At 43.2% G+C, this 17479-nt stretch overlaps 1 protein-coding gene across 1 annotated transcript in view; it reads left to right on the forward strand.

The window, feature by feature from the left end:
- USH2A (usherin) overlaps positions 1-17479 on the forward strand; it is a 642051-nt gene that overhangs the window by 115104 nt on the left and 509468 nt on the right. The window contains exons 14-16 of the mRNA XM_059717779.1: positions 2941-3104; positions 6186-6344; positions 13830-14324. Of these exons, the coding sequence (XP_059573762.1) occupies positions 2941-3104; positions 6186-6344; positions 13830-14324 (818 nt within the window). The remainder of the gene's footprint in view (positions 1-2940; positions 3105-6185; positions 6345-13829; positions 14325-17479) is intronic.

Raw genomic sequence — 17479 nt, forward strand, 5'->3', positions numbered from 1 at the left:
ACCATACAGACATTCCCTCTGGAATGAAAAAATGCAGGCACATGTTTGCAGTGGCTCATGCTAGATGCGGGGGGAGGGGGTGCTAGAGCAGCCCTCCCTTCTCCTTTCACAGGACTGAGCTGAGGGGGATGTGGCCAGGCCCCAGCAGGATGCTCTAATTAAGGAAGGTTGTAAACCCCCACCCTGCCTGCACTGTCCCAGGCTTTTCCCTGCTCGCTGCTCAAGGGGCAGGAGTATTGCCAGACCCCAGCCCTGGGCTAGCACTCTGAGGCAAGGGGGTGGTGTGCAGTGCATGTATCTGTTGATGATACTGAGCTTTTCAATCTCTCCCTGCTTCTCCATACTGTCTGCAAACCTGAAGGGACTGCAAACCAGCAGGGGGCTGATAAAATCAGCAGAGGACTGATAGCACAGTGTTTATCAGCCCATCAACAACAAAAAAACCAAACACTTTCATTAGTTCAAGCTCTTCTTAAACAGCTTTTTCCAAGGAATGAATGGAAGGACACTAGCAGCTGATCTGTTGATTAGCTCCAAAAAGCCCTAAGCGGACACTGTTCTGTCTGCCTTTGTCCTATCCCAGTGAAATTGGAGAGATATACACACACAGCTACCTCTCAGCATTAGCTAGCATACCACATGTGGCGGGCCGGTAGTGGGTGCTCCTGCCTTGAGCTGCCCACCTCACTGCGCCTGACCACCTTCCAGGCTCCGAGTGCCTCCCTGGGGTGCCTCACGTCTGGCCGACCCCTTCCCTGGAGCACACCCGCTAGCCTGGGGTTCCCACTGCCACCATCCAAGGCTCTGGACTGAATTCTGGCTCTGCACACCTTGGAAAACACAGGCCTGATCGTCCACTTGGTACTAGACCCAATACAGGCACTTGGGGCACTTTCCCAAGTCAGGGGCTTAATAGGAAAGTCTCCCTTAGTCCACAGACCTAAGGGGCCTCCTCGGCATAATTTAGACCCACCCCTCAATAAGTCTCCACACCGGTCACAAAGGAGAACTTTATTGATTACAGGGGGTAGGTTGAAAACAGGGTAAAAGGTAGAGCAGTATCATAGGAATATCAGTGGGATCCCACAGAGGAAACCCGTATGGTTGAGGTAGTCTTTTGATCATGCATCTGAGTTACTGTAAGCTAAATATCAAGTCGAATCTTGAGTAGCTTACTCACATGCATCATCCAGAGGTGGTTGGAGTTTTCCTCTGGAGGCAGGTCACTCTTTGAGCATGCGGGTATGAGGAGAGAGCCTGTTTCAGATGGTGAAGCTCCTCTCCCAGTTTCAGATTCACCTCAATGACCGCATGGCTAATGGCTGCCTTCTTCCTGGACCAGGCCTTTAAATAGCCTTTCTGACCTCAGCAGCCCAGTCCAATCGAAGCTGCCAGTGCTGGCCATTAGCCAACCAATTTAAAAAGCATCACTGGCTACCTGGGCTGGTGAGCGGGGCTTTTCCCTCCCCCTTCCCAGGTGACCAGAGAATCCACATCCGAGGCACCAGGCTTTTGTCATGTAGGCAGGGAGGAAGATCCCCCTTCCTGAGGAATTCAACACCAGCCTCTCACGCTGGCAGAGACAGATTTTTGGAGAGGGACACAGATGGTGGCATTTCTGCCACACCACATACTTAGAGTCCGTGTGGCTGGGGTCTGTGCTGTGGGAGATGGGAGGGAGAGAGCAGGGAATCCCTGCTTGAGCAGCAAGCAGTGAAGGAAACCAGGCAGATCCTGCTGTGCCTAACAGTCTGGCTAGGGAGCAGAGGGGCAGGGCCAGCCTGTTCTCTGGAGCAGAGAGCCCAGCCCAGGACTGCAAAGCATCTGGGATGCTGAGGGACTCTGGTTTAACTTAAATCAGGAAGGGGTCTGGGACAGACATTGCATAAACCAGTTTGACCAATTAAGTCTCATACTACATTCAACCAGGTTTATCTTAAACCAGTTTCAGTCATTTTTGAAACTGGTTTATGTGCACTGAACTTATGTTCTGTTACAGGTCTAAACCAGTTTCTGATCACTTAAACCAGTTTATGTGTAATGTCTGTCCCTAGCTGTTGTGGCCATGATGGTCCAGAAATTATGTAACAACTTTTATTGGACCAGCTGTATAATGAATTAGAATCTGGACCTTAGTCCACAGAGGATTTTCCACTGAGGCTAGTGAAAGCTTTCCACAGAAACTGAAGTCAGATTGTTGTCTTTATATAATAATTGATTTGTTAATTATTGTCTCTTTTTTTAATCTAACTGCCTTATGGTCAACATCAGTATCACATTAGGGCAGAATATGCGCTCTGCCTCCTAACCATTCAATTTCTTTTCCTTGCCTTTTCCTTTACTTTCTCTGCTTTTCCCTTGTTCCCCCCCTTTGTCTCTTTCTTCCTTTTATTCTCTTCACATTTGATTTTTAAAGCTTCCAGTTGTACCTGTGGGTAAGAAACTTTTTTTTTTTAAAGAAAAGGCTAGTGTCCTCAGACTTGGAATATATTTTGCAGGTTACATAAATATATTATCTAATTTACTTCAGTTGTACTACCTGTATGAATAAGGTACATGTTGAATGTATAAGGGTTGAAATACCAGCCATAACATTTTATTAGTAAATACCAAATGCACTTTGTTATAGATCAATTCTACAATAACACATTTTAAAATCCAAAATATTTTCTTAGAACAATTTTCATCTAATACTGAGATTTTTTAAAGGATTATTTAAAAAATGCAGTAAATAGCATGAAGTCAAACGTGAATATTTTAGGGTATATTTTATGTTTTTAAATGGATACTAGTATTTAAATTTTCTACTGCATCTCATTCCATGAGACTGTTTCTGATTCTTAATTATCAGAAAAAAGGACACATTAAATAAAACCATACTGTGTCTAACTGAAGTGTTAATGTGTTTTGATTACTTTCTCGATTTGTTTTTGTTTATAGATGTCAGAATTGTAATTGTCATCCTGCTGGAGTCATTAATGGGACTTGTCATCCCGTTACTGGACAGTGCATTTGTAAACAATTTGTAACTGGCTTGAAATGTGACAACTGTGTTCCCAGTGCTAGTAATTTGGATGTCCACAACCTATTTGGCTGCAGTAAAAGTAAGTGGATGTTGGTCTTAAAAACATGTCTTTCAAACTACTGGCTTTTATTGGTTTAGTGAACGTTAAATTAGTTCTGTAATAGTAACAATCTTTTCATATTTCAAATTCTTACGGGGTTTTTTCCCCATAGCTTTCCTCTATCTTAGCCGCCCTTTCTAGAAAGATGTAGTTAAAGAGCTTTGTAGTTTTGCATCAAACACTGAGCTTGAACTTGTGAGTTACTGAACTCCCTCAGCTTCCATTAGATTTGGGCTGAGGCACATAGCGAAACATGGTTTCATCCCCAACTTCACAAGGCCTCCACCAGTCATGATTGGTGAAAATGCAACATGTCATAACAGATCATCATAAATTGGCATGTTCAGAGTGGGCTAAAGCTATGCTGACAATCAAGTCAGACATCAATATGAATCACATTGCAGTTGAGCATCTGCACTGCTCCAACTGCAATGAACCTGGACTGGGATGGCAAGGCATCAACCTTTGTATGATTCCTGATTAGTTAAAATGACATTTTCGATTTTGTTTGGTGGATTATATCTGTGCTGGCATACACTGGCTGCCTATCTGCAATAGCAATTCCACTATTGATATCAGTGGTCAACCTATAGCAGTAGGGAATTATAAGAGAAAGGAAAAACAAGCAGTGGTAGAATGAAATGATTAAGGCTAAGTCCTATTTTCAAAAGGCCATGGCTTGACTACAAACTTACTGTGACAGCAACAATGACTTGCACCATGTCATGGTGTCCTGCATGGGTTGCCTCAAATTGAAAACAGTATCACTGCATTTAGACTGAGGATGTTCTATAACTGGCACTGTCTTACTCAGCACTACTAATTAAGCCACTCACCGCTCTGTAGTGTGGATGACTGTATTGCTTCTGGTTCAGGAGGCAGAACACACAGTGTGTTTTAGGATGCTGTTTCCAGATCTGTTAAGGTTGAGATATGGCCTTGCATTCTTAGAAATCTAAAGATATACCTATAGCATGTCTCACTATTTGGAGTGAACTTAATGGTTGCCCATAGTTACCTGAACTACACAAACTGCCCTTCCATGTCTGCATACCTTGCTGCTCTGCATTCATAAAATACAAAAGAAGAGACAGGATTGATTTTGTTGGAGATGTATAAGAAGTTGAAACAGAGCCCTTCTAGGAATCATGCCCGATACTTTTCTCTCCTTCTCTGTTTTGCTCTTATTCCAGGAAGTGGTGACAGGTGGGGTTCAGAAGTGCTGCTGGCAAACTTCTATCCTCTGTTTTCATTTTGCTTACCTTGGGTGAATACTGAACACACTGCAGGGGCAGAGCAGGTTAGGGGGAAGTTTGGCTTCATGTCGTGATGGTCAAGAAACTTTCCAGGGTATTGCTGGACATCTTTGGAGGGGGTGAGTTTTCATGTAGAGAGTAGGTGGGTTCGGCTCGGCTACAGAGGAGGCCTGGGGGAGAGCCTTAGTAGCAGTACAGACATACTCTACAAACATAAAAAACTGACTTTAAGTGATACTAATAGTTATCTCTTAACTCCTTTTATGACGTGGGTTTGTATTTGAGACATTTCTGCAAAGTATTAGTTTACATAATCTCCCTACGCATTTATATTATTTTCATCATCATGATATCTCTGTGATTATGTGTTGTATACAAACACAAATACACAAACTCAGAAAGGGTGTACATAAACATATATACAAGTTTGAGTTTTGATCCCAATATGTGTTTGAGCTGTAAAGCAATTTAATATTAAAACTATATGCCATTATAGAACATATACTACTTTCAATGGGACAGAATGAGACAGCTTTTTTTTCCCCACAGATCGATATTCTTAGACGTTCAAGGTGACCAGGTTCTGGATTTTGGTTCTAACCTACTTTTAGAATATACAGTACCTCTCTATTTGCATGAGAATTAGGTTACACATTGTTTTACATTAAAATTTATTTTTTTCAATAGAATGTATAAAAATATACTTATGTCATACTTGTATGGCACTTTTCATCTACAGAGTGCTTTGGACACATAAAATAATCTACACATTGTTTCAGTATCTGTTTTTTTAAAGTGAATAGTAATTCAACTGTTTTTAAAAATGGTTTAGATCGCTAATGTTATAGACTTATGTGTGAAACTGTAAGAATCTTTCTGTAAGATTGTTATTTTAAATAACAATCAGAGTCATCTTCTGGACATGAATGATACAGCAGCTGCAATCTTCTTTCAAGTCTTTATGCCAGAATTTCCTAATTGTTGTCACCAGTTTTAGAACATTGTTCCTCCAAAATAATGCCCCTTTGATAGTTACAATTACTCTAAAGAAACCATAATACTATTAAGCACACTTTTCATAGAGGCCGGTACTATCAAAAATCAATGCTGAGTGCTGGAAAGAAACAAGGGGCAAAATTCTAGGGATATAACAACTAGTGTCAAAAGAGAACAGAATTAAGTCCAATGACAACCAGATTAGTCTGCATTACATACAAATGTTAAGTCTTTTTGGGCTGAAGTTTTAAAGGTACTTGCGTATCTAACTCCAGTTGATTTCACATTTCAATGGAAAATCAATGGGAGTATGGCCTCTTGATATCTCAGCAGACTAACTCATGGACTTGTCCTTTCTACTTGGTTAGATTAATTTATATGGCCATTGGGACTGACTAAATGGAAATAACACTTTTGAAAAAAAAACAACAGATACTTAGAATAAAACTTTAAAATAATATTGGATATAAATATAATCCATCTTTAGATAATGTCTTAAACACAAAGAACAAGGGATTTTTAGAAAACTGTGGTATTATTGATGTTTAACTTCTGTGGCATTTCCAAGTATCTTTGAGCTGGCTGCTTTGATGCATTAATTTGGTTTGTGTACCTAGATAAAAAGCTTTGTTGTACAGTTCTTCTGATGGTTCAACATTGTTTATTGATATTGTCTGTTTGACAGTGTTTTTTCTTTTTAGTAGCAGAGGAACCTTGTTCTTAAGATTTCATTTCAATATATGTGCATGTTTATTAATCACCTTTGTTCTGGAAATAATCTTTCTCTGTTTCTTTGTTTGTGCTCTAGCACCATCCCGACAACCTCCACCTACGGGACAGGTTCTAAATGCTTCTGTTATCTGTCTTTCATGGAGCCCACCTGATTCTCCAAATTCCAACAAGCTTGTCTATAGGCTATACAGAGATGAGACAGAAATCTATACAATGGAAGACCACCATCCCTATAGTGAGTGTTGACAGAAGAAAAAAAGCAATGTTTAATATATAAAGAGCATTTATTTATTCTTATTTTAAGTTTCTGTAGTTATTTTTGGTAAAGATTTGAATTCATTTTTTTCAGTTTTTCTGTGGAGTTGAGGCTTGATTTTAGAGGGTAGTAACTGAGCATTCTCTGAAATCAGGCTTATATTGAATGTGTGTGCAATACATGCATGCGTGTCTGTCTTAAGGGGTATGGCACCCAAGGGAAACAATCTAGGAAAGCTGGTTTACGCTGCCTTTGTGCTAACTCTGTGATCTCTGCCAAGAAACACTCCCTAGCCTTTGCTCCCATGCTTAATATTGTAAATCTCAAGGTGTGGACAGATATAACACTTGCACTGTTCTAAGAACGTTACTGATTGGAAACCAGTTTATAATTGTCCCTGGACAGAAGTGTCTGCATATACATTACTACGGGTTTGAAAAAGAACCCTCACCTTTTAGTGATTGTATTGATGCCAAAATGCCACCAAGGAGTAGTGGAGTACCCAGACTATCAGCCCTTTCACACAGCAGTGGAGGGGTTGCTAAGTGCTGGGGGGCTGTGTGGCCACCTGTTTGTGGTTTTATGGTGGGGAGAAGGGGAGGTAGTGCTGTTCCAGGGTGCCAGGCTCATTTGGGGTGAGGGAGAGACAAGCCACACAACGCGTGCCCCCCCCACCCCTTGCAACCCCTCCACTCCCCTCCACACCCCAAATGAGCATGGCACCCTGGAACGCTGGGCCTCTAGCAGGGAAGTGGGATTGAGAGTGCAGCCTTCAAGACAGGGATTGAAAAGCTGTGGAGATCTTGGGGGCGGGGGATGGTGGTGCAGAGCACACAGCCCCTGAGAACAACAAGCAGGGGGTCGCACATCTGGCTGGGGCAGATGTAGAAGGAATGCAGTGGCACAGTTGTGCCTCTTCTTTCTGCCCATACCATGGGAGCAGCAGTCCCCAAAGCAGGTAAGAATCTCTCCTCTGCCTTCCCTTATATCTTCAATGGTACATCCTCCTCCCCTCCCATTCCCCACTCTTCTGCCTGCCAGTGCTACTTTCCATGCTTATGGGATGGCAAGGGGCATGCTCCAGAGCCACTTCTGCCATGCTTGAGCTGGGCTTAGCAAGGGACAGCAGCACTGGCCGTGGGTGAGTTCCCCCTCCCTACACTTGCTCCCAGACAGGAAAGGAACACCTGAAGTAACTAGGCAGAGAGGAGAAACCCACTCACTGCTGCCTCTACTGCCACTGTTCCCAGCTGGAGCAGGGCAGGAGTGCTTCCCTTAACCCCTTGGATAAGCTGGGGATAGTGAGGGTGGCAGAGGCAGATGGGGGAGAGGATAAATGGGAGGGGGCATGCTGCTGAGGATAGAGGGGAAGGGAGCAGATGCTAAGAGTGGAGGAGGGGGGTTCTTACCTGATTTAGGGATGTAAAAACAGTCCCTGCTTCTGCTCCCATGGTGCGATCTGCCCTGTGTTGGGGGACCCTGGGAGCAGGCTTCTGGATCATATAGTCCTGGCTGCATTCCAGAGCAGCCCTTTTCCCTGCATGTGCTGTGTTGGGGCTGAGGAGAGGTGTCATTTGGGATGTCTGCAGAACTGACTGGGCACTGTGCGCAGCATGCTGTTTGACCCCACATAATAGTGAGCTGGTACGTGGAAGACCAACTCCAATAGTACTTGATTTTCCCAGGGAGCTTTTGAATAGTTCCAGGAAATTTAAGCCAGTCTTAAGTGCTGTGCACATCTAGAGTCTGGGGGGTTAGAGTGTATGTGGAATGTTTTGAGAATTACATCTGTCCAGACCCTCAGGAGTCAGGCAATGCAGTCACCTCAAAGTATTGCTGAACACACACCCAGAGCCATTCTTAGGCTCTCTGTCTTGGGTGTACATATTGACACATACTCAAGGCTGCTCTAAAGCAGTTGTTCTCAACCTTTTTCATTTGGACTCATTAGCATAATTCTCAGCTTGCCACAACTCACAACCTGGCCCGAACTCACATAGTCTCTCTTTCTCTCTCTCTCTCTCTCTCCCCCCTTCCCCACTCCTTTGGCTGCTGCATCTGGCTCCCTCCTTCCTCTCCAGCTCCTGGGGCTGCTCTCACAATATTGTGTGCTTGGCAGGCCTCTGGCTGCATGCCGGCTGCATGCAGGCTGCCAGCATTGCAGCCTGCATGGGGAAACCGTGTTATTCCCTGGGACCTCCCCACGACCCTTTACAATATTTCTGCAACCCACTTTTGGGTTGCAACCCACGGGTTGAAAAATGCTGCTCTAAAGCAGCCATATTGCCTAATTTTGGGGGCTGGCAGACAGGGGCTCGGAGTAAGCGGGTGAGGTGTACTTCACAGTAGCACTCTGGTCTCTAAGGGCCTTGTTACATGGGCATTTTTGGCAGCTCCTGAAGCTCTTAGCCCCTAGATTGTCTGCACATTAACACCTTAAAATGGCTTAAAGCACTCATTATGCAGCTCAAAGTTACTCCACTCCAGGGCAGGATTATCTCTTTATCTGCACAACCCAGCTCCTGTTCCATTAAGGTGTGTTCACTCCCCACAGATAAACTGCTCAAATCAAAGGTATGACTGCTCCAAACTCCAAGCTAGCACTAAGCTGATCAGCATTTGTGCAGCTCACAGCACACAATGTAAAAAAACCCCTAAATTTAGGTTGTGTGGACATGCCCAAGATGATTTTAAGCCACCTTTTAACCTTCTCAATCCTTGGTTGTTCTCAGAACTAGGCAAGCTTCTGGAAGCCTATCTATATTATATCCGTTGGGGTAAGATGTACAAAACCTGCTATGGCAGTGGGAGCCAACCTCTTTGGCAGGTATGCCACAAATTAAGTTCTGTACCCTCCCTGAGTGTCATTCTGAGTCCCTTCTCCTGTGTGATTTGCTGCTCTAATATCTGCTTCCTGCCCTCTGCTCCTTGCCCCATTTGCTACTCTGCTTTCTGCTCCCTGTTTTATCTGCTACTGTGCTGCAAGCCCCCTTCTTGATCTGCCACGTGCCACACGCAGAACTTGCCCAGGCCACATGTTGTACATATGCTGCAGGTTAGCCACGCCTGCCCTAGGAGCCTATCTTATATTATGTACCTCTGTTCCAGATCTCCTCAGTGCTATGAGCTGCAGTCTGGGCCCCTAACATGTTCTTTCCTGACGTGCTTTCCAGCAACCTTCCTTTCCTCCCAGCCATGTTGAGGCTTGAGGGGTAAACAGAGAGACAGCTTCATAGTTGTCTTCTTCAGTTTCTCAGAATTTTCTCTGGCTTATCTAGTGGTTGTTTATGCCACTCTGACTTCCATCCAGTAAAAAGATTACAGAGAGAGAGTGAGGTTTTTTTTCATTCACTTCAAAAGTGAAAAGTAAGAAATTAAATTGAATCTTTGTACAAGTAAAGCCACCATAATTTGTTCATGTTCATAATATTGTACTGCATAATCTATTTAAAAGCAGAGTGCAATGTGAAGATACTATTTCATGATTTCACTGATATATTTACTGCTTTAAAACTCTAAAAGTATACTAGTTGGATAATCAGTCTTAAATATACTCCTATTTAACAAACCATTATTTTCTAAAACCATACATTTACTTTAAAAAAAATAAAATTTCTGACATTTCTTGGCAATCACTATAATTAATGATGTGAAAATCATCTGCTCCATGGCATTTGAACAGTAAGAATAATTTGTTAATACTGTCAGAACTTTGTATCAGCCTGATAATATTCTGATGTTTATTACTTTATTCTCAGTGTGTGTGCAGCATCTGTAATACACACAGAAAGAGCTATTTAAGTGCAACTGGGTGAAGACAGATCTTATTATTAAGTGAGAGTTTGAAATTGTAGATATGGAGGCACTGAACTTTTCAAGGAAAATTAACAATAATCTTCCAACTTGGCCTGATGAGTTGGCTGGTAGTTTTGCAGAGTACCTCATTAAAGTGATTTTTAGAACTTGTGTTAGCTTGGCTCTGGGAGGCTGATGTTCAAGGCTGGGAACACTTGAGAGATAACAATGTCGGTCTTAAGCAGAATATTTGCTATTGAATGTGAAGTAAACACAATAGGTTGTTTTAGATTCAAAATCATAACATGTTCAATGTAGCTATTTAAAAATATAGATGAGTGGGCAGCTTATGGACTAGTTATGGGTTATAGAATTTTTACCTTTAGGTTGCCAGTTTTAACTAAGGTTCATAGATTTCATAGATTTCTAGGGTTGGAAGTGACCTATTAGATCATCGAGTCCAACCCCCTGCCTTGGGCAGGAAAGAGCACAGGTTGTAGTGATAGAGAATATAAGTGGTCTTATGAAATGAATTGAATGGTTTTAGTTTGGTTCCTAGTGGGTAGATATCCACACTGAAAAACCTCTACTACAGTTGGCAGTAAATGGCTAATCAACTGGGGAAAAGAGCAAAGGTGTCAAGATTTGAGTAGGCATGGAAATTAGACTTCTCTCTCTACAGATAGACTTTTTGGTCTGTGGTCCACTTCTGATACTTTGGTATACCATGAAGAATTTTTACACTGCCACTGTCTTCTTTGTATATTTCGTGACCACGGTCTGCCATTCTAATTTGGAGGATCTAGTAGGGGTGTGCTGAATGGGCCGTATTCAATTCAGATTCAGAATTGGCCCAAATCGGGGACAGTGATTCAATTAATTGATTCAGATCACTGTCCCTGATTCGATTTGGCTGAATCTGAAGATTCAATGCTGATTTGGAGAATCAGCGATTCAGCCATAGACACAGCTTTAAATATTTTTTCTATACATGTCAAGGTACCAGGCGCGGCTCATGAATTCTGTGATGATGGGGCAGATGGAGCATCCCACAGGAATGCGGGGAAGGAGGGGCCCCATGTGCTCAGCGGAGAACTCGGAAGTGGACCAGAAGTACTTCTGGTCTACTTCCAGGTCCACTGCCAAACATGTTGTGGGGCCCCCCATGTTCCCCCTGGCTCAGCGATCGGATGTGGGGGGACCCCAGGTGCTTCCCCAGACTCAGGAGGCACCAGTCACTGAGTCAGGGGGTGTGGGGGTGCCCCCCATGTGCTCCCTGGTGGACCCAGAAGTGGACCTGAAGTGCTTCTGGTTTACTTCTGGGTCTGCTGCTGAGCGTGCTAGGGAGCCCCCCATGCTCCTGTGGGATGCTCCATCCGCCCCACCATTGCAGCATTCACGAACCGCCTGATACTTTGAGGTATTTAGAAAAAACATTTAAAGCTGTCTCTATGTCTGAATCGCTGAATCTTTCCAAATCGATTCAGAGGGTTCTGATTCTATTCAGAGAGATGAAAGGGTCTCCTGATTCAATTCGGATTTGGAGATTTGGCCACTGAATTGGGCTGAATCTCTGCTGAATCGAATCAGGGACTGAAGCTTTGTACAATCCTAGTTTCTAGCATCACTGATATTGTTATGCCTCACCCCTTCATCTTGTCTACAAAGTATGCAAGGATGCTGTATGCTCATGGTGCAGGTGAATAAACAAAAGAAAACAAATTCTGTGCCTTTTCCTGTGCCTTGTGCGCAATAACATAACACCCATTATGTAGCCTCTATGGGTGTAACTTGTGCGGCTACATAGATTTGCCTTAACATGTATTATGTGAAAATAAAGCCAGTTAATATGGTGAGACCTAACTGAGCTATGACTATTCGTGGACAAACCCTGGAGGTACTCACTGACTTGTTACTCACATAAAATTCCATTGGAGCTATTGGGAAATGAATAAAACTGGAATCAAAGAATAAAACATGACTGTTGGCCTTTGGATATGGCTTATTAATAATTATTTCTCCTCTTCTAGCATTTTCAAAACAAAATTTCTAAATCCTTTATAAACAATGAATTAACCATCAAAAATTCTCCTGAGAGAGGGGTGGACATTTGTAACCCATTTTACAGAGATCACAAATTGAGTAAAAAAAAAGTAAGGAAGAGGACCTTGGCCTTCTTCATCCTGACTTCCCTTTTTAACTGCTAGAGCATGCTCTTATTATCTAAGTATGGCTTTATTTCTGATGTAAATTGGCAGGTAAAATATAATATAGTATTTGCATATTATAATATTATATATTTATATATAATTATAAAAAGAAACGGATATTCTTCTATATCTAATGCAAAGGTCAAAACAAATGGTTAGGGTAAGTTTCCCCCCCACAAAATATGAAACTGTGAGGATAGCATCATCAGAATGCAGAGTCCACAAGTAAGAATAAAAACCCTTGTCTTGGTGTTATGAACCCCACCAAAGCTTGGATTCACAGGGTGTGTCAGTCAGGTTTTCTTGTTTGTTTCACTGATATGGCATGTGTGGTCTCCTTGAAAAGCCAGTGTTATGCTGTATCCATTTATGTTGCTTTTATCACATATGGATTATGTCATACTTTCTGTATATCTCTTTATGATGTTAAACATGGTCTAGTCATGGTCTAGGAGTGCAGACTTAAGGAAAAGGAGGTAGGCAAAACTGCTAAGTATCTCGTGCTATTGTGTTATGTAAGGACACTCTGAAATCACAGGAAGAAGGGGCTCTCCTTAAGATTGGCACCCAAGGTATTATCTGCCTGCAATGAGAAAAAGAACCTCACAATAGCTAAGGGATCTCAAAGTACAAGACATTGCCTAGAAGAATTCCAGCAGGAATTCCTGGCAGTAAAGAACATTTTAGAGGATTCTGAGACTTGAGAAATTGGGGCAGTACTGATAGGGGAAGAGGCTGGCTTGGAGGTATTTAGGGGACTATCTTAGGGGTAGATGGGTCTTTGGACAATCCCAGGCTTTGGGATGAGTCCAGGTCTCTAGCAGTCAGCAGGAAGGCTGATCCCTAAAAATACTGGTGGCCCCCTTAGAGGGCCAAGATTGTAACCAGATATGAGGGGAAGAAGCTTTACTTATTTTTGTATTCTGTTATCAAACTCATGGCCAGTTTTTGTGGTATAAAGCTTTATCCCATGTAATAAATCCTTTTGTTTTGTCTCCTTAATGATTGCCTTTGGTGAAGAATGATCTCAGGGCAAGTGATATTCCAGGCTAAGTCATTTTGTGGAATGGGGTACCTAAACTTCTTTCACAACCCAAAGGAAAACCGTCTGGGGCTAGCAGAGTTTCCCTCGCTGTGGCTCTGGGGTCTGGTACAAAAGCAGTGGAGTGGAGGCTTGCAGGGATAAGGCATTTTCCAAGGACAAATCTTGGTGGTTCCTTGGGACAAGCAGCTGGGCAGCAGGGAGAAACTCAGGGATCTGTGGGTACCGCATGGATGGGTTTGTGACAGGTCTTGAAATCTTTCCCTTTTCTCCCATACTTTTAATACCTTGGAGCTAGTTAGGGCTTGGGAAGATTCTTTGGCCTTTCAAAACATGCTTAAAAGGCAGTAAATTCAAGGCAAGTTTCTAGATTTTTGACAAATGGAATATAATTTTCTTCTTACTTGTGTGTTTTAGGTTCTCAGAACTTCACTGATACTACTTTATTCCCGTATACCTTCTATTCCTATTACCTCAAGGCCAGCAATGCTCATGGTTCCACAAGAAGTGCAGAAGTAACGTACAGGACAAAACCGGGGACACCCACAGGAAATCTACATTTAAATGCAGGCTTTCCTATTGGCCCACGTTCCATTTCACTTAACTGGACATCCCCATCAAATGACTCTGGGCCTATAGAGAAGTATATTTTGACATGTACTAATTCATTCAATCTAGAGCCTTGTGGCCTGTATGAAGGTTTAGAAACCTCAGCAATTATTTGGAATCTGGTTCCGTTTACAAAGTATATTTGTTCTGTTCGAGCCTGTACCAGTGGAGGCTGTTTGGAGAGCCAGCCAGTGACAATAATTACTGCACAAGCCCCTCCAGAAGGGCAAGATCCTCCTGCGATTCAAAATATCAGCTCTACAGAGCTTACATTAGAATGGTCTCTACCTACAAAGCCAAACGGTAAATCCTAAAACCTAAGATTCATTCTTGACAAAGCAACCTACCCTTTACATTCTTTAAATTATTGTTGTTATTTGGATACCAGCATTGCATTTTAGCATAAGAATACAAGTATCTATGTTGTTTGCTGTTGAATGCTGTTTTTCCTTTTAGGATCAAATTTTGGTTTTGCTGAGAAATTCCAGTGATCTGTGTTGAAAGTTGGTTTTAGCCCTAAATAAACCTGTCTATATAAAAATAACGTTCACAATTATTTTTTTTTCCCTGGCCAGGGCAGTTAGTTCACACATGGCATTTCTATACTGTATTGGGCTAGTGCTAGGGAACAGTGCAAAAATGACATGCCCCACCTATTTATTCCTCATCTATGTGTCTTGCATGCCAAAAAATGGCATTTAGTTGCCATTAGAGTAACATCGGTCACAAATGCTAATCTCATGAATATGTCAGTGCCTGAGAGTGTCACTGTTCTTGGTTTGGGAATAAAACAAAAAAAGCATCAACATGATTTTTTTTTTCCCATTTGCAATTCATGGAGGAGGATTGAGTGGGCAGACTGTTTTTTTATGACAGTGTTCCTTAGTGCCATCTGACATGGTTGAGACCCATCCACAGATACAGTGCCTATTGTTGCCTGTGTACTAGATGAGCAAAAGAAAAGCATGAACTAAGAGAATTAACAGAGGGAGACTATGTTTTTACAAATTGTGCTACCAAGCTAAATGTTACAGGTTATATCATTTCCAAATATTGCAGGTCAGATTTGCATAGTTAATGTTCTGGGTCCAGATTCAAATTGATTCTGTAGCCACCTCAAAAGGCCAGAAGTGCCTAAATTCCATCTAGGTCACCAAAAGTGATTCAAATTTGCTTTTTGCTAGCAGCTACAAGATGCATGCCGATTTTATACTGAAAAGCTCTTTACGTATCTACGGTTGGGCTTTGGAAGGTGTTAACTGTCATAGCTCAGTGAAAGACCTATTGTGTTATTGCAGGGGTGGGCAAAATGCAGCCCGCGGGCTAGATGCGGCCCACCAGGCCATTCTATCTGGCCCGTGGGGACCCTAAAACATTTAGAAAATTAATATTTATCTGCCCCTGGCTGCCTGTCACGTACCCCTTGATGGCTTGCCAAAACTCAATAAGTGGCCCTCCGCCCAAAATAATTGCCCGCCCCTGTGTTATTGCATAGATTACCTATTACTTCTTGGTTCTACAGAGGCTGTTGGTAACTTTCTGTGCTTAGGCATAAAAAGATGAACATGAGCTGCCAATGCCAGACTGCAGCCAGCAAGGCCAGCCATACCTTGTCATGCATCCAAAGATGCATCTCAAGCCAATTCAGAGAGGTGATACTCCCCCTCTATGCGACATTGGTCAGGCCACAATTGGAGTATTATGTCCAGTACTGAGCGCCGCATTTCAAGAGGGATGTGGCCAGCCTGGAGAGGGTTCAGAGGAGGGCCACCTGCTTGGTGAGAGGGCAGCAGGACAGGCCCTACGAGGAGAGACTGAGGGACCTGAACCTGTTCAGCGTTGGCAAGAGGAGGCTGAGGGGGGACCTGGTGGCTGCCTACAAACTCATCAGGGGAGATCATCAGCAAATAGGAGGAGCCCTAGTCTCCCCAGCACCACCTGGGGTGACGAGGAACTATGGTAATAAGCTGAAGGAGAATAGGCTTAGGTTGGAGATCAGAAGGCAATATTTTACAGTTAGGGTGGCCGAAATCTAGAACCAACTTCCTAGGGAAGTGGTCCTCGCCCCTACCTTGGGTACATTCAAGAGGAGGTTGGACGATCACCTGTCTGGGGTCTTGTGAACCCAGCATTCATTCCTGCCTGTGTCAGGGGGTCAGGCTAGATGATCTGTTCAGGTCCCTCCTGACCCTAGCTACTATGAAACTATGAAGTGTGAGGAACAAGTGTAACAGAAAGAATGTTTAAGACTTCTCTACACAGCAAAATGAAGGTATCATTGTAGCATGGGCAAGCATACCTGAGCCATCTTCAGTCTAGCTAGCATGGATTAATAGGAGTAAAAAAATGGCAGTGTGAGTTTCAGCACAGGCTATTAACCAGAATGGGCACACTTTGTCAGGGGTGGATCCAGGATTTGTTAAATGGGATTTAGGAATAAGCAACCTGTGCTGCAGAGGTGGCTGAATCTCTGCTCATAACCTTCCCACCAACCCTGGCACAATATAGGCAGACTGTGCCTGGGAATCACCAGGGAGTTTTTAAAGACCCCAAAGTAGCTAGGAGTCCCAACACCGTTCCCTTTATGTTAAGAGGTTTGCCCCTTCCCCACTTCCTCTGCTCACCCCTGCTGCTTTCCCTCCTGTCTAGGACTGGAGGAAGCTTCAAAGCCACTCGTGCCTGCTCCAGCAGGGCTGTGCAGGTACTGGGGTCAGCTGGAATAGCAGCAGTGGCAGCAGTGATGGGTGGGTTTCCTCTGCCTGCCCTGTCTCCCCAGGGACAGTGCAGGGAAGGGGAAACCCCTTGCCCATCAGCTGCTGCAGTTGCTGTTGCTCTCCCAGGTGAACTTAGCTCCTATGCAGCCTGACTGGAGAAGGCAGCAATGGCTCTGAAGCTTCCCCATCCACTGGAAAGCATGGAAAACAGCAGTTGGAGGCAGGGAAATGGAGGGGAAGCGGCATGCCTCTAAGCATGGAGGGGAAGGGTGGAGCGGATTGTCGTCTGCCTTGGGGACTTTAAAAAGTCTCCTTCAGTGCCGGCCAGTCCAAGAGGGGGGTGCAATCACACCACTTTACCCACCCTTGGGATCCCACACTGCTCTTGGTCTTAGGTGGGCTTGTATTTTAATTGCTAGCCTTTATTGAAACCTATACCTCCGTGTCTTCACTGCTGTTACCTGTGTTAGTTAGATTAATATTAGCATGAATATGTACCAGGCTACAATCACACCATCTTTTTTGCTCTGTAGATATACTTTAAGAGCTACTAACATCTTCCTATTAGTTCTAAAATTTAAAAGGTATTGAAGAAGATGCAAATTACTATGTACACTATTTAATTTGACTTAATTCTTAATAATGTTACTCCTCTTCTTGAACAATGACACAGAGAATAACAAGGTTCCAACACAATTTAATTATCTGTAGGTTAAAATCACCATCACTTACATGTAATGGCAA

Source organism: Alligator mississippiensis, chromosome 1 (genome assembly GCF_030867095.1).
Source record: "Alligator mississippiensis isolate rAllMis1 chromosome 1, rAllMis1, whole genome shotgun sequence".
NCBI lineage: Eukaryota > Metazoa > Chordata > Crocodylia > Alligatoridae > Alligator > Alligator mississippiensis.